The 24,867-nt window shown below is 47.3% G+C and overlaps 1 protein-coding gene across 1 annotated transcript in view; it reads right to left on the reverse strand.

Moving 5' to 3' along the window:
- The window catches only part of LOC146796583 (kinesin-like protein KIF19), a 1,608,680-nt gene that overhangs the window by 299,043 nt on the left and 1,284,770 nt on the right, over positions 1 to 24,867 (reverse strand). Inside the window, exon 18 of the mRNA XM_085629222.1 lies at positions 18,046 to 18,537. Coding sequence (XP_085485348.1) covers positions 18,046 to 18,537 — 492 coding nt within the window. The remainder of the gene's footprint in view (positions 1 to 18,045; positions 18,538 to 24,867) is intronic.

The raw sequence follows: 24,867 nt of genomic DNA on the forward strand, positions 1-24,867 counted from the left end.
CGAAAGATAGAGAGCTTTTAGCCATCAAAGAAGCCTTTACCCATTGGAGACATCATCTGGATTGGGGTGCCATAACATTACAGTGTAGAACGATCACAAAAATCTTCTGTACATGGCAATTATAAAATGTGCTACCTCTCGTCATGACAGGTGGACTCTGTCCTTTTCCCGCTTCAGTGTAATCACATATCAACCTGTCAATCAGTACTAAAAAGCAGACACACTCCCTAGACAAAAGGATCCTGACTACGGAAGTAAAAATGATACTCCTTACACTTTGGCTCTCTCAACATTTGAGTGGCAGAACATCTCGAATCTGCTTTGAAATAAACAACAGAGAATACCCCCCAAAACTGTAGATAGAATCCCCAAACATTTCTTCAATAAGCTGCTGGCTGAGTTTTGGGAGTTCCCGTGGGCAGGTAAATAACCACAGATCTCTTTCTCCAAATGCATAAAGTCAGTATACGAGGGAGGCTTGGAAATAGCCAACTTACAACTGTATCACTGGGCAGCGAAGATGAGAAAGTATGTTATACATTTTTCCAGTCTCTTGTGCTGTGTTGTATTTCAAAGAGGAAAATAAGTTTAACTAGATCAGCCAGGGGGCAGCTGTTTTTCTCTTTTCATTGGTTGAATTACTCATAACAAAATGTTCTAACAGCAGGATGTTCCTGATATAGTGCACGGCGTGTTTTTGTTTCATCCGCATGCCCAGCTGGTGAGTTAAAACGATACGTGATCAGCTATAGGCGGTTGTTACTGCCAAACTGTCGAGACCGCCCCAGTGCAGCTGCATCTTGCCAAGGTTGTTTGTGATTTCTGCTAATTTTAATTGCTTTAATCGTTTTCCATTGCCTTCTATGTGGCTGCAAAGTTATAAAACCTGAGTAGTCTGTACACAAGAGTAGATTCTTTGGTGTGAAGTATTCTAGTCATTATGGTATGATTAGCGCAGCATATCTAATGAAGGTATGATTAGCTATGGTGTATTCAAAGGATCGAAATCCCCGTTATGTTAGCCTGATAAAAAGGGCCGAGAACTGAACCGCCTCCATCTTGGATTGCGGCCCTTTCTCCTGGGAGTCACGTGGCCTCTTTCGCACACCATCTGCTTTCCCCTTTATGTGCATTTATTAGGAGACAGGCCGAGTTGCTGAGAAGCAAGGTCACATCTGCTAAAAGGGAGTATCCAGCGAATTCCTCTAGACCTGGGACGAGAAGGGAGTCACCCTTTCGACCTTCTCTGTAAAGAAATTATCCCTTTGTATGTGTAACCGAAACTAGAAATAGGCATGAGCTCATTAGGGGCGCCAGGACTAACTGGTACTTTTCCACATAAGGTTTTGTATGCTGTGCTGATAATGTATAAAAGTGTGTTACTGTCAAGGAGCCAGCAGTCTTCCTCGGCGCACCTGATGGGTGAGGATCGACGAGGCTCCTCTATATAGAGATCTATGATGACTAATAAACGTTTGAACCTTCCACGTTGCCAACTGCTCCTTATTCGACTTAATATTGCGGGCCAATGGTAAGTGTGGCCCTTGGAATAATTTTCTGAATACAACAGTTGGCGACCACGAAGGGACCCCGTGACAGGGTCTTCCCCCCCCCCCCCCCGTATTCGGGTGGTGGGATTGGGGGCGTCCTGATCAGTTGGCGGGAGAGGAGCCTGAGGATTTCTCCCACTCTGCGCGGCTTTTCGGTTCGTCCCCTGCTGCTAGTCACCCTTCACCGGGGTCCTACGGGCCTAACCCGGAACACAGGCTGATTTGAACAGGAGGAGTTGGCAGCGGAGAATGAACATTCGTATCTGGGTGCACCCGGTGAGTATAGATTGATTTGGTTTGACGCACGCGTTGTAAACGGTGAATTATTTTTGTTGAAGCGCGCGGTAGAGACGGTGTGCTATTTGATTGACTTAAGAGCATTCGTTGAGAACGATGCATTCTTGATTTGAACACTGATTGCTTTTGTTTGAAGCTCGCGCTGGACAGCGGTGCATTGATTTGAAGGCACGCACCGGAGGGTGGTGTCTTGCTTGATCGGGTTCGCATTACAGTGGTTTGACTCGAAGTACGTACAGATTGTATTGATTTGATTAGAAATAGCGCGCCGGAGGAAAATAGACGGATTGCACGTGGAAGGACCTGTGACCTAGACTGGGTAGCCACAGGGCATACTCCCGACGGGGCACGTCCTCGTTGGGGGGCTGGTCTTAGTGGTGAGCCAGGAGGGTGGCCGGAATCCCGCTTGCAGTTTGGTGTCTGGACTGTGAACCAGAGTCGACGGGCTTGGTTCTCTGATACTGATTGTATGTTGTGAGCGAGTTGTGCTGATTGTTGTTCTATGTGTACATGTTTGAAAACTAACCAAAATGTCCTGTTTCAGTAAACTGAATTGTTTTGGCTGCTGCTGCCGCACAAGTGACTCCAGATTAGCTGAGAGCCAACCCGCCCCGCCGGAGGGCAGCCCGAGCCATTTTATGTATGTCAAACATGGGATCTCTCCCTTATTGTTCTGCACTCTGTGGCACAAGTATACCAAGGGAAATGAGGAGTTACGATGGCCCAAGACGGGTTCGTTTGATGAGAAGAAAATTGCGTTCCTACAGGAACAGTTATTTTCTAGGCGGAGTAGACAGGCCATGTTCGATGCTCTAATGGCATGGCAGAAAGAGGCCAAGCAACGGCGAATGAGGGAAGAGAAAGTAGCTAGAGCTAAGGCAGGACAGAACGTTACTCAGAAAGCTATGGCCTATGACCGAGAAAGGGTAGAAAAGGGATTAGATTGCATGAATCGCGAGTTTAGATTGAAGGTTGATAAGAGCTATGTGACCCGTCCGAATGCGGAAGATGAAATAGAGGATTTGTTGGACACCAGGCCACCGCCCCCTTATGTACCGCAGAGGATATATCCGGAGGTGTCAGGGGCCTCGGCCCCGACCCCGAATATGCCCCTGGGGGCCTTGGCTTCGGCTCCCCCGGCCACTACTACCCCTCCCTCCCTGCCGAACCTCTCCCGGTTGCCGACATCTGTGTCTGAAGTTATAGCCATGCTGCCAAATTTATTGACGACAGCTGCAGCCGGGACCCCTCAGCTGTTGCCGGGGTCAGTGCCTTCCCCTTCTGTTCTGCCCTCCTCCTCCGCTAGTACAACGCCGGTAACAGCTACGACTACTCCAATACATCCGGCCAGTCTAGTGGAGGGTAGGAAGTTGTTCACTCGTTCTGCTTTAGGAACGGAAGAGAGGGAAACTATTGCCACACAAGCGTCCCAGTGGATGCGACATCCTATTTATACTCTTGCTGATATTTGGAGTACCATGAGAGACTACGAACCGGTGATGCAACAGCATGCCCTGGATCATATGGCCAACCGTCTTATTTCTGTATGGGAGCAGGTACACCAGGGAGGGAGAGCTCCGGCCATATTGTATGATATCCTTGATCAGGTTCACAAATCCCAGTTGAAGCCTGAAGAAGTGTATGGGAAGGTGCAGACTTTGGTCTCTTATAGAACTCGTTCGCAGTCCGCCCTTCCCGCCGGATCCTCCCAGTTCCCTATGCGGGAAGTACACCCTATCTTCCATCCGGAGGTTACCGAGGTGATAGATGCCCAGGGTGTTGTTACCCGCCCGGGAATAGCCGCCCGGTTCCAGGAACAATGGGTTTATACCCCCTGGAAGCGGAGTGAGGTATTGTCCCTAAAAAGCCAGTTGCCGGATCCTAGAAAAAACCCCACTGCATACTACAAAGAACTGACCGAGGCCGCCTCGTCGGCAGTAATGACGTTGGCGGACATTGAATTATTTTTTGCCTTATTAGTACCGGTGGACATCTGGCGTCAGGTACATGACCAGGACCATGTTACAGAATTTGGTGGGACATGGGACCAACTGAGAAATTGGGATAGAGATCGTAAACCAGGGAACAAGCCCCGACCTGAGATACTGGCCTTGCCTGAAAGAATAATAACCTATATGCATTCATTGATCCCACCCAGGAAAGTAGATTGGGATAAGCTGACGGCTTGTAAGCAAAAGAAGGATGAGAGTGTATCCGATTTCTTCACCAGGTTTGAGGGAGTATTCATTGATTTTAGCGGACAGGACTTGGCCACGGAGGGGGGTGTGCGCTTATTTGTTAACAGATTTGTGACCAATTTGCTACCTGAGGTATCGGCCCAGTTACAGGCAGCTGAGAGTACTTGGACGACCACCACGCCTTCCACGATACTAAGCATGGCACAGTATTATGAGCATCGGGAAAATGAGAGCAAGGATAAGACAGAAAGAAAGTCGAAAGAATTGAAAACACGAGTGTTACTGCAGCAAGTGGAGAGGGGTAGGGGACGAGGAAGAGGGTTGCAGAATTTCGTTCCGAGAGGGGCGGGACCCGCGCAGACGCCTGGGCGAACGGATCTAGGCATAAATCAATGTGCTTTTTGTAAGGAGGAGGGGCATTGGAGAGCGCAGTGCCCGTTGTTGTACGAGCAGAATACTGCTTCAAGGGGTCGTGGACGGGGAAGAATGAGTGGGCACCGAGGTGGATACACAAGACAAGAACAGGCAGCACGAGGTGAGAACAGTCAGAATTATTTTGACCAAAGCCACGGTAAACAGTACTACCATGACGGACGTGTGACGAACGAAGACACCGGATATACTCAAGCATAGGATAGCCAAGGGCAGAGTAAGGGGCATGTGTCAATACCGATAGATCAAGCTGGACCTTATGTCCATGCACAATTACTGGATGCATCAGGTAAGTTTTTGGTTGACACAGGGGCTATGAACAGTTCTGTTTCACGTGCCCTGGTCCCGGGGGCCGCTCTGTCTGGCCAGACTAATGTGTCCGTGGGGTTCTCTGGAACTCCGGTGGTGAGCCCCATTTCTAAGCCACTTTCTCTTACTGTGGGACCGGTAACGATTGAATCGCCTTTCCTCCTCACCTCCCAGTGTGGGGAGAATCTCCTGGGTATGGATATATTGAAAAGATTGCATGCCCATATCTTTTGCTCCCCCGAGGGAGTTTACCTGACCATTAGGAATACCTCTCTCCCCTCCATTCAATGTTTCTCAAAAACTGACTCTTTACCCCCTGAGCTTGCAAAACTCCCGAGGGATCTTTGGGCTCTGGGGGACACTGACGTAGGGTTCTTACAAATTCCCCCAGTATCCATCACTTTGAAACAGAATGCCATATTGCCGAGGATCCCACAGTACAAAATAGCCCCCGAGGGGGAACGCGCTCTACTGGCTATTATTTCTGATCTGATTAAAACGGGGGTGGTGGAGGAGACAACTTCCAATATTTGTAACAGCCCCATTCTTCCGATTCTTAAACGAGCCCCTGTCTCCCAGTCCCCTGATTATGCTGATACCTATCGATTTGTGATTGACCTGCGAGAGGTTAATAAGATTGTGGTACCCCAGTATCCTGTGGTACCGGACATTAACTCCATTTTGACCATGATTCCTCCCACTGCAACATTTTTCTCGGTGGTTGATTTGAAGAATGCTTTCTTTAGTATTCCCATCCATCCAGATAGCAGACATTTGTTCGGTTTCTCATTGGGGGGCCGCAGCTTTAGATTCTGTCGCGCCCCCCAGGGGTATACCAAAAGTCCTAGTATCTACAGCCAAGCCCTAAAGAGAGTATTGGATTCTTTGCAATTGCCACCAGGTAATGTCCTATTGCAATATGTTGACGACCTCCTTATGGCCTCTGATACAGAACATGGTTGCCGCGATGCCACGGTTACCCTGCTACGACATTTGGCCACACACGGTAACAAGGTGTCGCTTTCTAAATTTCAATATTGTCGACCGGAGGTGACCTATCTCGGTCATCTCCTGTCGAAGGAGGGAAGACGGTTAACTTCTGAGCGCATCGCAACCATAACTAACATGCCTGTTCCTCGCACACAACGTGATGTCCGCGCTTTGCTTGGTATAACCTCCTACTGTCGCCAATGGATTGCTAACTATTCTCTCTTGACTAAACCTTTCTTGTATCTAACTACGAAGGATGTGCATGAACCTTTACCTTGGACTGATGAATGTCAGACTGCTTTTTCCGCTCTGAAAACTGCTCTCTGCTCTGCTCCTGTGCTTGGCACCTCTGACTACCGGAAACCTTTTGTGCTCTACGTGCATGAGGTGGACGGTTGTTCTCTTTCAGTGTTGACACAGGACTTTGGTGGTAAGCAAAGGCCTTGTGCATATTTCTCGGCGGTTTTGGACAATGTCGCCAGAGCACTTCCCAGTTGTCTGAGGGCTGCAGCGGCAGTGGCTATAGCAATCAGACAATCGGAAGGGCTAGTCCTGAATACGGACCTGACAGTGATGGTGCCTCATGCTGTGGACGTATTATTGAACAGGACACAGACGCAGCACTTAACTAGTGCGCGTCTTACAGGGTACGAATTGACCCTGTTTGCACCTCATATAACGATCAAAAGATGTGTTAATTTGAACCCCGCCACGTTGTTACCCCTCCCTTCCGGAGACGGTGGACAAGACATACATGATTGTATCTTTCGAACTGAGGAAGAAACCAAGGGCCGGATAGATCTAACTGACACCCCACTATCTGATGCCCAAGGGGAATTGTATGTTGATGGGTCATGCTTCCGATTACCGGATGGTACGACAGCTGCGGCTTATGCGATCACTACCCTGCAAACGGTAGTTGAGGCAGCAAAGATACCATACCGGTCGGCCCAGGCGGCCGAATTGGTTGCATTATTCAGGGCCTGCGAGTTGGGGAAAGGCATAAGGCTAAATGTCTACACCGACAGCCAGTATGCGTTCGGTGTGGCACATAGCTTCGGGAGGTTATGGGCGGAAAGGGGATTCCTGACATCCCATGGTGAGAAAATAAAGAATGGACCATTAGTTGAGCGATGGCTAGCCGCATTAACATTGCCCAAGACCCTGGCTATAGTAAAATGCAGTGCACACAAAGTCATAATTGATGATGTGGGGAGGGGAAATTCCTTTGCGGATCGAATCGCCAAGGAAACGGCCCAGTCTGACACCACTTCTATGTTTGTAGTAACAAAAATGATAGAAGCAGGTGTTTTTACCAACACCATAGATAGTGTGAAGGAGCTGCAAAAGGAGGTGACCCCAGAAGAGCTGACATACTGGCAAGAACAGGTGGGGAGGCTTGATGGAAATGGGTGTTGGACTGACTTGTCAGAGAGGTGTAGATGGTTGCTGCCAAACGCCTTTGTAAATGCGGTAGTAACCATGGCACACGGACCTTCGCATGTGGGAGTTCAGGGCATCTGTGCCATATTGGATCCTGTCTGGTACAATGTTAACATCTATAAGACAGCTAGGAATTTGGTCCAACATTGTATGATTTGTCTCCAGCATAATCCTGGGGTCAGTATTCCTGTCCCGGCGGGTAGTTTTGCGCCACCCACTCTGCCTTTTGAAGTACTCCAAATGGATTACATACAGCTAGAGCGAGTTAACAATCTGAAATACGTGCTAGTGGTGATTTGTACTTTTAGTAAATGGGTGGAGGCGTATCCCACAAAGGAAAATACTGCTCTGGCAACTGCGAAAGCTCTGGTAAAAGAGTTCTTTCTTCGATATGGGTTGCCACGGGTGATTTGGAGTGACAACGGGACACATTTCAATGCTAACCTAGTCAAGTATGTATGCAAGGGTCTGTCCATCCGGCAGAAGTTTCACGCAGCCCGACATCCTCAGTCAGCAGGTCTGGTGGAGAAATATAATGGGATTTTGAAGTTAAGATTGGCTAAACTTCAGGACACGACAGGATTAAAATGGCCCGATCTCCTGCCCCTGGCCCTGTTGTCTGTAAGAACTACTCCCCATTCACGGAGCGGCATCTTCCCTTATGAAGTTATTTTTGGCAGACCTGCCAACATATGGGGAGTACCCCGGCCCAAATCTTTCAGGGACATTGACTATCCTATGTTGACTGACTATTTGTATGCCTTGACTAAAGATCTTCGTTCCATTCATCAACAGATATCTGCCGTACTGCAGCCCCTGCCGGAGGGTCCTGGACACAGCGTAGAACCGGGACAGTGGGTCTTGGTCCGAAACTACCAACGGAAGTCGAGTTTGGATCCGCGCTGGTCCCGGCCGTACCAGGTGCTCCTGGCCACGCGAACGGCGGTGAAAGTCGAAGGGAAGCAGCACTGGATCCATATCTCCCATCTTAAGCGAGTTCCCCTCCCATTGCCAAGGGAGCAACTTGACCAGGAGGAAGGCCTGCTAACCCAAGGCGAACCCAGCACTGAAGAGTCACTTTCCCTGGACACCCGCAGAGAAGTTGACGGGCGAGGGGAGAGTGCTGTGAGCGTGGAAACCCCTTCTTGTGGCCACCCAATTGCCCAAAGTGAAGCCTCTGGTCGGGAGCCCGGCTCCTCATCTGACCCCACTGTGCCCACCTTGTTTGTTAATCCTGAAACCCCTGGTCGGGATCGATATCACCTGCGGCCCCGGAAATAGACAATCCCAGGTCTAGCCTTGACAAGTGAAGTTGAAGGCCCCGCAAAGACCTGAGGATTGTTAGAACACTGGACTGAACTCGTTGAGAGCATGGAACTTTGAGTAGAGCTCTGTTCAGAACGAAGATAGAGACATTGATCAGTTGGTGGGGTCCAGGTGGAGTTTCTTTTCACCACGGGTTGCGTCAAGTGTGACCCCAACGCGATAAGTTTTTACCCTTTTTTCCTTTGTTTTTCTGAACAATAGGAGTCTGCCTGTGAGGCTCTATACGGACACAGGAAAGAAGCACCCTCCGGCAGGTCGGACTGCTTGTAGAACCCCCCTTTTTCCCGAGATTATATTGGACTTCTAGTGAGAAATGTACCCTTTTGCTCGTTTTGTCCCTGAAGAAGGGCGTCCCATAGTGCCCCGCACCCTTCCCCCGCATTTGCCAATGTTCTCCTCATGGAGCCTGCGTGTAAAAATTGTTTTCATTTCTATATTGATTATATCATTTGTACTATGTTTAGGTTTGTTCAAATATCTAGAGTTCCGTCATCCTGTACACACCTTGATAGTGTCTACCCCTGCTCCTAAGGAACATCAATCAGTGACACTTGTAAAGCGCGCTACATACCCGTAGGGTCTCAAGGCGCTGGGGGGGGGGGGGGGAGGGGGGGGTGCCGCTACTGCTCGAACAGCCAGGTCTTCAGCTTCTTCCTGAAGGAGAGGTGGTCTTGGGTCAGGCGCAGGTCGGTAGGGAGGGAGTTCCAGGTCTTGGCGGCCAGGTAGGAGAAGGACCTTCCTCCTGTAGTCGCTCTTCGGATGCGGGGGACGGCGGCGAGGGCGTGGTTGGCTGATCGGAGGTGGCGTTTGGGAGCGTGGAAGTTGACTCGGCTGTTGAGGTAGCTCGGGCCTTGGTCGTGTAGGGCTTTGTGTGCGTGGGTGAGGAGGCGGAAGGTGATTCTTTTGTTGACGGGGAGCCAGTGAAGGTCTCTCAGATGTCCGGAGATGTGGCTGGTTCGTGGGATGTCGAGGATGAGTCTGGCTGAGGCGTTCTGGATCCGCTGGAGTCTCTTCTGGAGCTTGGCGGTGGTACCGGCGTAGAGGGCGTTGCCGTAGTCCAGTCGGCTGGTGACGAGGGCCTGGGTGACGGTCTTCCTGGTCTCGGTGGGGATCCACCAGAAGATCTTCCGTAGCATGCGTAGGATGTTGAAGCACGCCGAGGAGACGTTGTTGACTTGCCTGGTCATGGAGAGGGAGGAGTCCAGGAGGAAGCCCAGGTTGCGTGCATGGTCTGTCGGTTTGGGTGCGGTGCCCAGGGCGGGAGGCCACCAGGAGTCGTCCCAGGCGGAGGGTGAGGAGCCCAGGATGAGGACCTCCGTCTTGTCCGAGTTCAGTTTCAGGCGGCAGGTCGTCATCCACTCGGCTACCTCTTTCATCCCTTCGTGCAGGTTGGATCTGGCGGCGGCGGGGTCGTTGGTCAGGGAGAGGATCAGTTGGGTGTCGTCGGCGTAGGAGATTATGCTGAGGTTGTGTTTGCGTACGATGGCCGCGAGGGGGCTCATGTAGACGTTGAAGAGGGTGGGGCTCAGAGATGATCCTTGAGGGACGCCGCAGGTGACTTCGGAGGCCTCTGACTTGTACGGTGGTAGGCGGACTCTCTGTGTTCTTCCGTCGAGGAAGGAGATGATCCAGTCCAGCGCCTTGTCCTGGATTCCGATGTTGCTGAGGCGCCGTACTAGGGTGCGGTGGCAGACCGTGTCGAATGCCGCAGAGAGGTCTAGGAGGATGAGGGCCGCTGTTTCTCCATTGTCCATCAGGGCTCGGATGTCATCGGTGGCGGCGATGAGGGCGGTCTCGGTGCTGTGATTGGCTCGGAAGCCGGACTGTGAGGGGTCGAGGGATCCGTTTGTCTCGAGGAAGGCGGCCATCTGCTTGTTGACGGTCTTCTCGATGACTTTGGCTGGAAACGGGAGGAGCGAGATGGGGCGGTAATTCTTGAGGTCGGTGGGGTCCGACCTCATTTCCAGACCTTTGCCCCTCATAAGGAAAGACACCGACAGACATATGTACATAATGCCTTTATTGAGATGCTGCACCAGACTCATAGCTCCACAAATGTTACTGATTGTTGGGTCTGTGGTCTTCTCCCGTCAGTGATGCATAAGCAGGATTTGTTTATATCAATGCCCTTATCTTATTTAGGTAGTTGCGAAGCCTGGTTTAAAATGTTATCCATGCTGTACGAACACTACACTATAGATGAACGTCGATTCTCAGAGAAGGATTATGCTTTGATTTTAGCCTATATAGAGACACACCAAGGTTTTACTCCTAATGCCGAGGGAACGGATGGTACCCTTGATCCTACCGCCTGCATGAATGTATACACTGATCACGAAAATGACACCTGGCTGAGGGATGAAGTACTGGATTTCATGACTTTTAACTTTACTGAGTATTTTAAATACTTCCAGGAGCGAAATGTCTCAGATGAGAAAATCATTCCGGTCCCGGTGTTAAATACATCCTCCTCTTTCTGCGTACAGGGTACTGGACATTTACTCGTAGGTTACAGTAGATGCAATTACACTTATAGATTACAGACGTTCAGTAGCCCCCCAACACTCACCCCTCCCAATGTTTATTTTGTGTGCGGTGAAAACGCATACACTTGGCTACCTAGAGGATGGACGGGTAGGTGTTACTTATCTTTTCTTTACCCACCGGTTTACATAGCTCCTTCTGATTATCATAAGTCTCATTCCTTAAATCGACGGAGTCTGAAAGCTGAAGCCGCTAGTAATGATGCCACTGACCAGACGGACACTCCAGTCCAACACTTTGTCGATATCATAAAAGGGGTGTTACCCATATGGGGACCCATCCTCAATAGTAAAGAAGTTAGGAGGCTATCTAGAGTAGTGGAAGGTGTGGTTAATACCACTGCAGGAATATTAACTAATATCACCGTGGAGCTCCAGGCGAACCGGCTTGTGACCCTTCAAAATCGTCTTGTTTTAGATGTTATCCTAGCTGATCGTGGAGGAGCTTGTAGGGTCATCGGCAGTTCCTGTTGTGTATATATACCTGACTCCGCCCCTTCTGTCCATTTAGCCATCCAGAAACTGCATCGACTAGCCAGTGAAATTCACACTGAGACTGGTACTTGGTCTCTGTCCGGGTGGTTTTGGGATTTAGTGACGGCCTGGGGATGGAAATTATTCATGATTCTTTTGGGAATAGTAGGATTCATTTTCACCTGTTGCCTTTGCCTACAGTGCGGGCCTGCCTGCTGTGCATATTGTGCCACTCAGGTTCGCCGATCCATCCCTAGACCTAAGCTTAGCCAAACCAGGATAGACACCCAGCGGGCTCAGAAAGAGATGCATGACTTAATGCAGATCGATGAGGGTATTTTCGAAGACTGACCTTGTTATTAGCTATGCTGCGCTAAAAGGGCCATTCTGAAGTATTCTAGTCATTATGGTATGATTAGCGCAGCATATCTAATGAAGGTATGATTAGCTATGGTGTATTCAAAGGATCGAAATCCCCGTTATGTTAGCCTGATAAAAAGGGCCGAGAACTGAACCGCCTCCATCTTGGATTGCGGCCCTTTCTCCTGGGAGTCACGTGGCCTCTTTCGCACACCATCTGCTTTCCCCTTTATGTGCATTTATTAGGAGACAGGCCGAGTTGCTGAGAAGCAAGGTCACATCTGCTAAAAGGGAGTATCCAGCGAATTCCTCTAGACCTGGGACGAGAAGGGAGTCACCCTTTCGACCTTCTCTGTAAAGATAGTATCCCTTTGTATGTGTAACCGAAACTAGAAATAGGCATGAGCTCATTAGGGGCGCCAGGACTAACTGGTACTTTTCCACATAAGGTTTTGTATGCTGTGCTGATAATGTATAAAAGTGTGTTACTGTCAAGGAGCCAGCAGTCTTCCTCGGCGCACCTGATGGGTGAGGATCGACGAGGCTCCTCTATATAGAGATCTATGATGACTAATAAACGTTTGAACCTTCCACGTTGCCAACTGCTCCTTATTCGACTTAATATTGCGGGCCAATGGTAAGTGTGGCCCTTGGAATAATTTTCTGAATACAACAGGTGAATGCTCAGAGATCCCTGCTGCCGCAAAGCTCAATAAAAGATATTGAAGATTTCCCATGACTAAATTCTCCTTTATTGAAAGACCTTGCAGATTTAGCTTTGACACAGATGGTCACCATCAGTGACTGACAATTCACAGTGTGAGAACATCCTGCTCACCATCTTGAACTATTGCTATTCCCTTGAGACTAGCCCCATGGAATAGCCCCTAAATTTTCTGGATTGATGGGAACATTGCTGCACTGATCTCAATATACCCAAGGAGCATGCAGTGGCTCGACTATCTTTAATTCTCTCTAGCATTAATCTCCCTGAAGAGACTGGGGCACATTGAAGGGCACATCCATTAGGGATGGATTCTTGCACATTGCCAGAAAATCCAGTAGAACTAATCAATGCATTTCTTTGAATCATGACGCTGGTGTCAATCGTCCTGGCAATACAGTCTGTTGTATCCAGGTCAGCATGGATTACAAACTTTGCTGCATCCTGCTCATCATGTATCAGCCGAGCCAGAGATGCTCTGAGGTATTCCGGGACTGCTTGCCAGAGCTCTCTGGCCATTTCCAACAGACCATGTTTGTACTTGCTCAATACAAAAGTGCATTTACATACCTACAGGCATATTTTTTAAGGGAACATTACTTTACCAATAGCATCATTTTATTTGGGTTCCCTATCAGAGGACTGCTTGGGTGGAAATAGGATTGAGCTTGCTGGTGGAAGTCTGCACAGTAAAACACTCAGGTGCAGGGTGCTTGGTTAGGAAGTCCGGATCACCGGCTGCAAGTCTGTGCTACAGCGCTACTGATCAGATGAGTGGCGGTCAAGAACAAGATTTAGACCATGTAGCTGTCAAAGCACTAGTAAAGGCATCATTAAGTAGTAATAAGGGCTCAGTGGACATTGGCTTTGGTTGGAGAATTTCAACATTGGTTTTTGTCTAAAGGCAGCTGCTGATTTAGGAAATGAGCTGCCCTCCGGACCATCTGTGCAAACGAGGCACTTTTCTCCATTGGTGGCACAACTCAAGCTCCGATTCAGGGGCGGTGTCTAGCCCACCGACATTTTGTAAATCCGAGTATAGTGCATCATCACTAAAGTGCCCCAACCCCCCTTCCTCTTCGTCATCAACGTCCTAAGGGACCCGATTTCTTTCTTGTGTAGAGTCAGATTCTGGACCAAAAAGAGAGTGGTGCCTGTGCTGGTAGTTGCAGCGCAGCAGAATGGTTGGGATAAAGTTAGGCTCTAAAACAACCAGTTGAGGTTTGTTATCTGAATGCGCGACATTGTTCCAGCTCAGGCTGAGAGCAGCTCCGGGTCTGACAGAAGCGTTGGCACTGGGTTGTCCATCTGCACCAGTGGAGTTGGTATCAGCATCCATTCAGTGGATCCGGTGTGGATAGTGAATCAAAAATTTGGAGCATGACCGCCTTGAAGGACTTATCTGAAGGCTTTAAATAGAAAACAGATTACTCGCAGGAGTGGTCATGGAACCAAGACATGGGCCAGCTCATAACTTTTAGTAGAAGCTAGACCTATGCTTTGACGTCTACCCCTTCTAGTGTTTGGTCATATAAAGCTTTAACTACGGGTTCCAGATCATTATAGGCATGATGGCACACATGTTGGATGACTTAGAGTTGTCAGTGGACTCCAGGCACCAAAGGCGAACTTTAAGTGGTTCTGTAACCAACATCTGCTTCCTGAAGCCTGGGCAAGTCTTGAAGCCTGCCGTTTTTGGAGAGGACATCATAAGCCCGGAACACAGTCTAATAGTTTTTTTGATAAATCGACAAGAGCTTTTTTATCAGAGCTCCGTATTCATGTCATAAGGCATGCAAAGAAATTAATTGACATCTGAGGGCATGGGTGACACTTATTTGAGGCGCTGCTCTGTCACTTCAAGGGTAGCATGGAGCTAACACTGAGCCAGACTATGCCACCTGACGGCTCGCAGGAGCACTCCTGTTGAAGTTCTCTGAATCCTGACTGGAGCAAGGGCTATTCTAAAGGTGAGGAATCTATGGTTAGAAGTATCCATCAGGATGAGTGGCTATGAAAACCAAGGAAAAAATTCAGAATCAGCAGCCATAGAGCCAAAGAATAGACTAGAAATGGACAACCATTGCAAGATAGCATGTGCACTTTGCTGCCCGTCTCTCCCTCCCTTTAGCAGCTGGTGGAGGAGATGTTGATGGCTTGCTCATGCCTGTATCACTCGTGGACAAAGAGGGGTTGACCATTTGCAAAGGGCCCATTACAGAGGCTGCATAACAACTGACAGAACGTTAACACTTTTGTCTCATTTTTGCCCCCCTCTGGCATTTGCCAACCCTGATTATGTGACTCCCACCTCCTAAATGATGCAGGTTGAGTGAGGCAGTAAATACAGGGGTTCTTTACACAGCATGCAACGTGACTCGCTTGCCCTCTGTATCCTCCTTATCCTATCATGAAGGCAGTCTCCTTTATCCAGTCAGATGTCAGTGCGCACTCCAGTGGTGTACCTAGGGGGAGTGGGGAGGGGGCAATCCGCCGTGGGCGGCACTCTTTTTGGGGCGGTGGAGGTGAGCAATTCATGTCTGGCGACCACCACCATCCCCCACCCCCGAGAACAAGTTGTCTGTCGGACCTCCCCTCCCCTCCAGAACAAGTTGCTTACCTGCACCGAGCGGCAAAACTTAGGGGCCGCCCCGGGTGTCAGTAGGTCTAGCTACATCACTGGGCAGGTGCACTCCGTGTCAGAGAACGGAAGTTGAAAGTTGCTTTCAGACTTGGTCTGTGCACCAGCTTGTAACAGACTTTAGCATGTTTTTGTAGCTCCCCGATTCTAGCTACAGGTAGCAAATGGTGCGTGGAAAGCCTATGTCTAAAACTCTACACAGGGAGTCTTCGCCTTTATTGCTGGGAAGCCCTGTGTTATATGTTCACTGTGTGTTACTTGATCGACGTCAACTGAATCATCCCCACACATCAGCACCAAAATCATAGCTGAATTGAGCTCAAGTTCCAAAAAGCAGACCAACCTTACAGCCCTCGTGCCTCCCCACAGAGACCAACAAGTAAGGTAATGTGACAGCTCCAAACCTGTCAGCTATTGAACGTGCATGTGTTACTGATTAAGGGTTAAAGGCACCCCTTTGAAGCCCAAGACATCTTCAAACGCATATAACGGATGTGCTTTATTCCTTCGGGTATCTGGTGAGCATCAAATGCCGGCATGAGCTGCTTCATATGATTGGATTTTGTGCAAATAACAGTGCCACATCTACCTGAGAGAAAATAGTGAGGTTGAAAAATATTTGATAATTATTATGTTATATATGTTATATTTATCTGTTCCTGCTGTCATGGTTTCGGCAAAGAAAGAGGCTGTGTTTGCTACAGCGTCACACTGAACATACGAAAGGGGGTGTCGTTCCTTGTTCACAAGCAGGGTATGCTGTTCGGCACAGTTTGTTCTTGTGCAGATACATTATTTGGTGTCGTCTTTGTGCAGAGTATTATCTTCTTACCTTTTGTGCAGTTTGCTACTCAACACTGCATGATATTATACAGAGTCTGCTCTTCTCTGTGTGCGAGTTTCTCCTTTTATTCTAGTACATGGCATTGTCATGCTTCCCCATAAGCCCCGCCCCCCAAGGAAGCCTGCTCCCTCATTTAATTTTTATGCAGTGTCTGAAGCCATGTGCAATACAGAAAATCCAAATTCTTGGGAGCTCTTGTTTTTTTAGAGTAGGAATTGGGTTGACCTGTAGAAGTACTTGAAGTGGGTAGTTTTTTAATCCCCCTAAAGTAAAAGATCTACTCATGCTGTGCATTTATGCTGCCCTACTCTAACTCATGCCAATAGATAGGGTCGTGACCCAGTGCTTTGATTCTTCTACGGGGTACATGGCATCAGTCTTATTGAGTGGCAACCATTTTGGACGACGTTTAATGCTAATGTACTAGGGATTGATGGTTTCCGTATGTTTGTCAGTGCTATGCTGGTACTTTGTAGATACAAACCTGGGATGATCTGCAATTAACTTTCTTGGTTGAAGGTTTTCCTAAAATGTGCAATCTTTATCTCTGCCTTGAATCTGTGGTTCCTTATGTGGATTGGAGTGTTTCTTGTATTGTAAGTAAACTCCATAGGTTCCCAAAGGTGTTCCATCATGTTTTGGTTAACACACCTTATGTTGGTCAATCGGGGCAAATTTGCTAGATCAGGCATAAGGAAGGCCAGGCACCACACTCTAGAGGTGGTTGGGCCCATTTGCAAGAGAAGGACTTGACAAGGAGGATGTGGCCTAATGGATAGAGCAGTCGACCTCGGAGCTGGGGAAGCTCAACATTGTGTGATTCTGGACAAATCACTAAATTTCCCCGTGACTAACAAAAATGAACGTGTCTGTCAGTAACACAACTGGTGCTCATGTAAAGCCTCTGATACCTTTGGGTCAAGTATGCACTATATAAAGCTAAAACAAAAGTAAAGTACATTTTATTTTGCAGTGGATCACTAAATATGTGAATAAATTAAATCCAAAATGATCACGCTTTGTAAACTCATAAGGTAGAATATTAGCCCACATAATAATTTCTAGTGTTTTTCTATCGGTCAATCCATCTAAGGCCAGTGGCAGCAGAACAGATGCAAAGGCATGACCAACAGAAGAGCATTCGTTTGTAAATAATAAGGTTTCAAATATTGCCCATGCATGACATAGAGAGTCATATGTTAAGCTTTGTGTCAAACCCAGTTCATAAATTCTTATTATTTACCGGAAGATCACTGTAATTAGAAATTATTTATTTATTCCATGCAACAACATCCAAACTTCCTTCTACCCTCACCTAAGCACCCATCTATCCACCTTCCTTCAAATCATGCTAACCATCTATTTATCAAGCCAGTCACACACTCACTCACCCACCCACTCACACATATGCAAACCTTGCCTATCTGCAAGCGTCAATCATTCATCCTCACTGAAACACTCATCCATTCACCCACACTCTAGCATTAATCCGTCAACTCAAAATCAAACATTCATCCACTCTAGTTGCATCAATCGGCAAATATAACTACATCCATTCTTCTAGACACCCTCTACTGTCCCCACACAGAGCCTTCAACCATCTATGTATTCTTGTATCCAACCAGAAAAATCATCAATACACCCATATAACCAATAACCACTTGTGTGTTTGTGTTGTCTGACTGTATGTAGTTTGTATGAGTTTTTTATTTGCACCTGTAAGTGGTCAGTGTGCATATGCACCCATGTATGTATGTCTTCTGTTTTTACATCCAAATATATTACACAACAGCATAGCCCTATCACAAGAAAAAACACCGAAGACAAACCAGACGTATTGGCTTTGCTAATGCTTGTTAATTTGGCGTGTGCCCCCAACAACGTTCATCAGAGGAAAAACGTCACAGTCCTTACCTCTGGGGCGACTGTTTCAAAAGACTGTGATCTTTTCTTATTGGATTTCTTCCTCGCATGCATGTGTCTCAGTCTTTGCATTCTTAAATCGTTGATTGTTTTAAGCAGCGGGTGATCGGTTATGTCACAATCATCCTTTTGTGGCTCTTTGATCAGGCTCTCTAAGCTACTAGCTCCTTCCATTCGATGATGTGGGCTGTACGTATTTTTCACGTACCTTGTCTCTTCCGTGTTATCGAAAAAATTAATGGATAAGCGAGTGCCTGCCCTTTCCCGATCCACTCCTTGGGAAGACCCAGGGGCATGGACTTGCGACCGTCTTCTGGCTGCAATGAGAGATATGTGTTTGGTGCCGTGTGTTATTTCCTCCAAGGCTCCTGGGTTAAGTGAAGACCCAGGGTTCTCAGCTGCTGACTGTCGACTGTCCGAATCCGGAGAGGTGGGAGAGCGCAAGATGGAAATGATGTCTTTTAAGGAAAGTGCTGTCTGCCTCTATGAGAAAATAAAAGAGACATTACTTGTCAGGTACACTCAACTTTCCCCAGTCACTTTACTTAACGAAAAACAGCTAATAGCCAATACATATATCTGACCAAGGGAATGCAAAAAGAGAATATAATAAAACTGTAGACGTCATGAGTAATGTCAAGAATGAGGTGCAATTTTACTATTCTTTGCGTAAATAACAATTAAATATCCAAAATGATGGTGTGCATAGCAGGCTATAGGTTAGCAACAACAATTACCATACATGAGTTGAGGTGGTCATTGATAACATGTAATCTCAGTTGAACACTATGATTTCTGTCAAGCAAAGGCTACATCACCAAAAGGAGCGAAGATGGACTCCCAGTTTTGGACTTATACTTGGAAATCCTTGTATTCAAACAGAAATAACAGGCAAGTAAAATGCAGCTACACTATATTTGCCAAGAGCTGAGACCTGCTGTTACCTGCACCTTTGCAAGCCAACATCAACCCAAAACAGTGATCCCTGAAACTAAAATTAAGGACACAAAATGCACAAAAATTGTATGCTCACCCAACGACACCTGCAAAATCTTAACCGCGCTAAAAGGATGTATACTACACAAAACCATCCATATACAAACACAATGATTTACAATGATAAACTGCAGTCACAGATACATGGCCCAAAATGATGATTCTGTTAACAGCAAAGTGATGACAGAAAGAAAAAAAACAAAGAACATTTCAAGCAAAGAGCACAAATCAATTGCTAGTATTAGCATAACAATGAAAGTACTTAATAACATGCACCTGAGGGCACACACCTAAAAATACCTTAATAGTGAAGGCACTAATAGCAACATTCAACCCTCCCTTACAACTCACAGAAAAATCATCTCGCCATTGTTGCCTGCAAGGCACATAGCATATGAGAGAAGCTCAAGCTTGTGCACATGTAAGTATGATTGGCACGTATTTACCTGTACATTGTAGTTCTCCAGTATTGATATCTTTCATAGATTTGCATGTGTGAATGTATACCCTCACAGGAATCCCACAGTAATTATAACAAGTAGTATAAAGGAAAGAATCGAACAAACCTTAAACAAGTGACCCTGTTAACCAATTCATATCATTGTTATAAGACCCATATTTCAGCCAATTAGTAAGCAATTTCTGAAGCATTTTTACACTCAATAGCCTCCATACCACAGGTTTCTCAGCACAAGTAAAGGTACTACAGATGAGGTATTAAATGTGGTGAGCTCCTACTAGAGAGGAGGGAGGGTTGCATGGGAATCTATTAAAGAACTACAGTGTACAGGTAAGTAAAGTGTTCCTTCTCCAGTATTGAATCTTTCATAGATTCACATGCTTAAATCCAAATAACAAGCAGTTATCGACTCAACAGAGTACTTTATAAGCAACGGTGGCAGCGGGATATTGAAGGTAAAAGATAAAATATGACAAGGGATCAAATCATTGAAATAGATGGCTAAGAACTGCTTGACCCACTGCTGTGTCATTGTTCACTGTGGATCCAGGCAGTATGCTGTTTAAGGTTATCCCTGTTACTCCATGTAGCAGCTCTGCAGATATCTGATAAGGATAAACCAGTAAACAAAGCAGTAGAAGTAGGTACCCCTCTAGTGGAGAACGCTCTGACCTTTCCATCCAAAGGACACCCAGCCTTGTTGTGACAGAAAGCTATAGCTGCAGAAATCCATCGTGCTATACTGTGTCACAACAGTGCACACCCTTTCTTTGGTGGTCCGTAGCCTATTAGAAGTTGATCAGTATTTCTGAATGTTTTAGTTCTGCCCATATAAAATTTGAGGTGCTTGACATCGAGAATAAGAAGTGCTCTTATTGCTGCATTAGTAGGATTTTGCAAAAAAAGACCATTGGCTCATTTAAATGAAAGTCTGATGTGACTTTTGGATAAAACAAAGGTTGGTTCCCCTGTTGCACCCTTTGACTGTCAACTCGCCCCTGTAGCCCTCACGCCATCCTGCTGCTTCTGTGGCCGGGCATAGCTTCGCCCCCCTGCCTGCCTGCCTGCAACGCGAGCGGACGAGGGACCGGCCGGGCTTGGCTCCGCCGGCCCTCCCAACTACATTCCCCAGGATCCCCTGGGCTAGGACGTCAGGACGTGAGTTCACCACGCGCCAGGAGTCGCATAAACGGCGGCTTGGTGCGGAGCCTCCTGTTCCCCTGTTGCACCCTCTGACTGTCAACTCGCCCCTGTAGCCCTCACGCCATCCTGCTGCTTCTGTGGCTGGGCATAGCTTCGCCCCCCTGCCTGCCTGCCTGCAACGCGAGCGGACGAGGGACTGTCCGGGCTTGGCTCCGCCGGCCCTCCCAACTACATTCCCCAGGATCTCCTGGGCTAGGACGTCAGGACGTGAGTTCACCACGCGACAGGAGGCGCATAAACGGCGGCTTGGTCCCTCGCCCCGCGAGGTCGCGCGCGGGACTCGCCGGGAGAAGCCCGGGACAAGGGCGGGACCGTCTGCGGCCAGAGGAGGCCGGGCTGGGCCCCCTTATTTTTGAGTATCCCTCAGGCCCCTGTTATCCTGTTACGCCAACCATGAGACTACTTCCGAACTGAGAGACTGGATTCATCAGGTACTGTACTAATGTGCATTGTCTAAGGATTGAGCAATATACATGCCCTCTGATAGGGTATGCAGCATTAAGACTGAGACAGCGTGATCATCGTGCCCGTAGACTTGTGCCAAATGTGTTTTATTTAAAGCTGATACTGCAGCCACTTGTGATCCCCCAATGGGCAAAAGAAAGGAAATGGAGGGTGCGGGTGGGCCAAATGGTCCTACCAATAGGGTAGGCAAAGAGAAAAAAGCTAGGAAGCAAGCTAAGAAAAAAACTAGTTTTAACAACTGTGTCATGGATAAGATTGACTCCCTCATCTCCGAATGTGAGGGGATTTTGGGGGCCGGTCCGTCAGCTAACACCGATTCTTCCAACTTGACACCCCATAAAGACGCGTTAGCCCCACACCCTCTGGTCGTACCCTTAATGTTCCAAAAATCGCAATGCAAGGAAATTGCTGTTTGTAGAAAGCCCACTCAACTAGAGCCAGCTCCTAACTTACCGGGCTCCTCACCTCAATCGGCTGCTGCTCACTTTCAGGATATAGTGTCTGAAACAGCCCCTTCATTTACCTGCATAAATCGCTTCGCAGCATTAGCAGAAGCATCTGACTATACAGATGATGTCCAAACAATATACCCTATTGTCACCCTGAAGCAGACACAAAATGAGTCAAATAACAAAGACCTACCATCTATACAGTCTCTTTCTAACATGGTAAAATCACTTAGGGAGGAGGTTGGCTCTTTGAAATCAACTATAGAGGAGCTTGTGACTACTGTCAAACTCCTAGCCACCAACAGTGCCCTGCTCCCAACTATCTCTTGCACAACCTATAATTCACACTGCATAGTACCACCAGGAAATCATCCAGACAGTTCTATGCCTCAAGTCCCCCCCCCCCCTCAACGCTCTAACAAGGCTCTACCTATTTCATCTGCAAGCTCTCTTGGGCAACATCCTACTAACATCTCACATAAACGTTCCTATTCTCAAGTAGTAGCAAAACATAGAAGCCCAATGAACATCTTACCCGCCTCCTCCATTGGTGGCCACACATCTTTTCGACCAAACTTGGAACCCACATCTTTCACTCATCAGGCCCAGACAGTCTATATGGTTAATGTACCTAAAATAGGCACTAAGTTTGAGAATACCGAATCTTTATTAAATAAGTCCATTCCTTGGTTGCGACACGTCAGGGGCTGTCGTTCACTGATCAGGGAAGATATAGCTAGAGTGAGAAGATGCACGTCCATTAGCCAATCTTGGGACTGTATCGAGCCTACCCTGGTCAACCCTAACCTGGCAGAAAACCTCCTGGCATTAGAATATAGATCTTGCTCACCTCTCTCCTCTTCCATACAGGTCAAGCATTTTCCTACAACCGCTATGGCGAGGGCTCATGACAAAGTTCAGTTGTTACCTACCCCTAACAGCACTCTACTTGAAGCTGTGGACTGACTAGGGTTGACTGCCCTCAGAGAGTCTGATCATGTTTTATCGCTTAATATTTCTACCACCTCCAATAACATTGGACTAAACATCATCGCTGACGAAGCCCAAGTTTCTCAAATTTTACCCGCCTATAATAATAACCACTTGCCTATTGGCTCAACATCATCATCATAATCTTTATTTCGATCACTTGGACCATAAAAGAATGCAGCAAAATACAGTTATAAATTTGTACAACAATAAAAGAAAGATTACATATGGATGAAATTAGAAGACCTTAAAACATTCAATTAAAAACATTCAAGGTATACATGCAGTCATGTTAAGCTTGATAAAATGGTTACGGGTAAACCACATTGCTGTAAGGAATTTAGCGACTGCGAATACAGTTGGGGCAGATAGATCTGTTTTTAAGATTCTATATGCAGAAGAATAATTCCTAAAGCCTACATTTTTGAGGAGAGGAATGAGCCAATGTTTCCGAGCTATGTTATAAGCTGGGCAAAAAAATATAATATGTAGGTCATTCTCTCTTAGATAAGCACATGCTGGGCAATGAGCCATAGGGTGTATTTTTTTCCAGTATTCAGTATGTGCCCTCAAAGGAAGAGTACCGTATCTCCACTGCATGTATAACTTCCTTGTTATTAGAGAGGCCACATCATCAAAGACGGACTCTAGATGGTAAAAATCTTTAACAGCAAGGAAGTGGTTAGATAAGGATCCCTTTTGCATGGTCTCAATAGTAATCTGTAGCTTATACTCAAAGTAGGCCTTTGCTAAAGATTTGCGGGAGATCGTGCAGCATGTATTTTCCGGGTTAGACCACAAGTCTGGTCTTCCCAAGGCTTGAAGTGTGAGCCTGATATATTTTAGCCATGGTATTTGTGAGACCTTGGGTAAACACAAGATCTCCGCGAGTTCGGCCCTATAACTAACTAGCTCAGGCGCACTCCAGATTTTACGCCAAAAAGTCAAAGGTTTCAAGCCCAACTCCTCCTTAATAGGTCTTAGGCCCAAGTCAAATCTAAAGGGGAGGAGTGGTGTGCTGGATGGTAATGCTGTCAGTTGTCTTATGAAACTATTCTCAGTTGTCTGGAGTATCTGATCAGCAGTGTGCCCCCAAATCTCAACCCCCTAAGTTGCTGCCCCTCTGGCCTGCATTTTGTAGATTTGGAGGGGTGGGCCCAATGGTTTGTAGGTCGACCTAGTTAGCATCCTGCATATGCCGCCCGTACTCTGCACCAGTTTCATATTTGCCTTAATTCTGTGCGTCTCCCAGGTCATAGATTGGTTTAGGGTTACCCCAAAGTAATCAAACGTGCTAACCCGCTCCAATCTAACAGACCCTAACATGGGGTTTGGACGGGATGAAGGATGCGGATTGAAAATCATGTATTTGGTTTTAGACGCATTGATTTCCAACCCACGCTCGTCACCGAAATTCGTGAACCCATCCAGCACCCGTTGTATGCCCGTGGGTGATTTGGAGAGCAGTAGGGTGTCATCTGCAAACATAATTGCCGGCACCCTACTGCCATTTAACTTGGGGGCATCAATGTTATTTATCCCCGTAAGATAATTAATGACCCCATCCACGAAGAGGCAAAACAGGGTTGGTGCGAGCACACAACCCTGTCTGACCCCCGTTTCTACGGGGAAGCTGTCCGAAAGGACACCCCCTCTGCCGCAACTCACCTTAGCAAAATTGCCCTGATGTAGTCTCCTCAACATGGATAAAATGTCTACAGGGACGCCTAGATCCTTTAAAACAGTGCATAATTTGTCCCTTGAAACTAAATCGAATGCCGCTCGTAGTTCGACGAATACCGCATACAGAGTGCCTCCCTCGATTAACACCGTCTTCCAATATAAAAGATTAAGACGGAAGATCTGATCTAGAGTTGAGACACCTTCTCTAAACCCATCTTGATACTTGCTCAATATATCCCGTTCCTCAATCCAATCTTGAAGGCGGTTTAGTATCAGTCTTCCGAAGAGCTTTTGAGGAACGTCGATAAGACTGATTGGTCTATAGATGGATGGGAGCAGAGGCGATCCCTTTTTAAATATTGGGACAATCTCCGCGCCCAGCCAAGTATTTGGCACCTCCATGCCGCCAAGTATGGAATTGAATAATATGAGTAAATAGGGGGCCCAAACATCAGGTTCTTGTTTAAATAAGTCGCCCGGCAATCCATCTAAGCCGGGTGCCTTACCTGATGCGAGCCTCGCTATGGCCTCGCGTACCTCAATTAGTGTAAATGGGACCCCTCTCAT

The sequence above is a fragment of the Triturus cristatus genome, chromosome 10, assembly GCF_964204655.1.
Source record: "Triturus cristatus chromosome 10, aTriCri1.1, whole genome shotgun sequence".
Taxonomy (NCBI): Eukaryota; Metazoa; Chordata; class Amphibia; order Caudata; family Salamandridae; genus Triturus; species Triturus cristatus.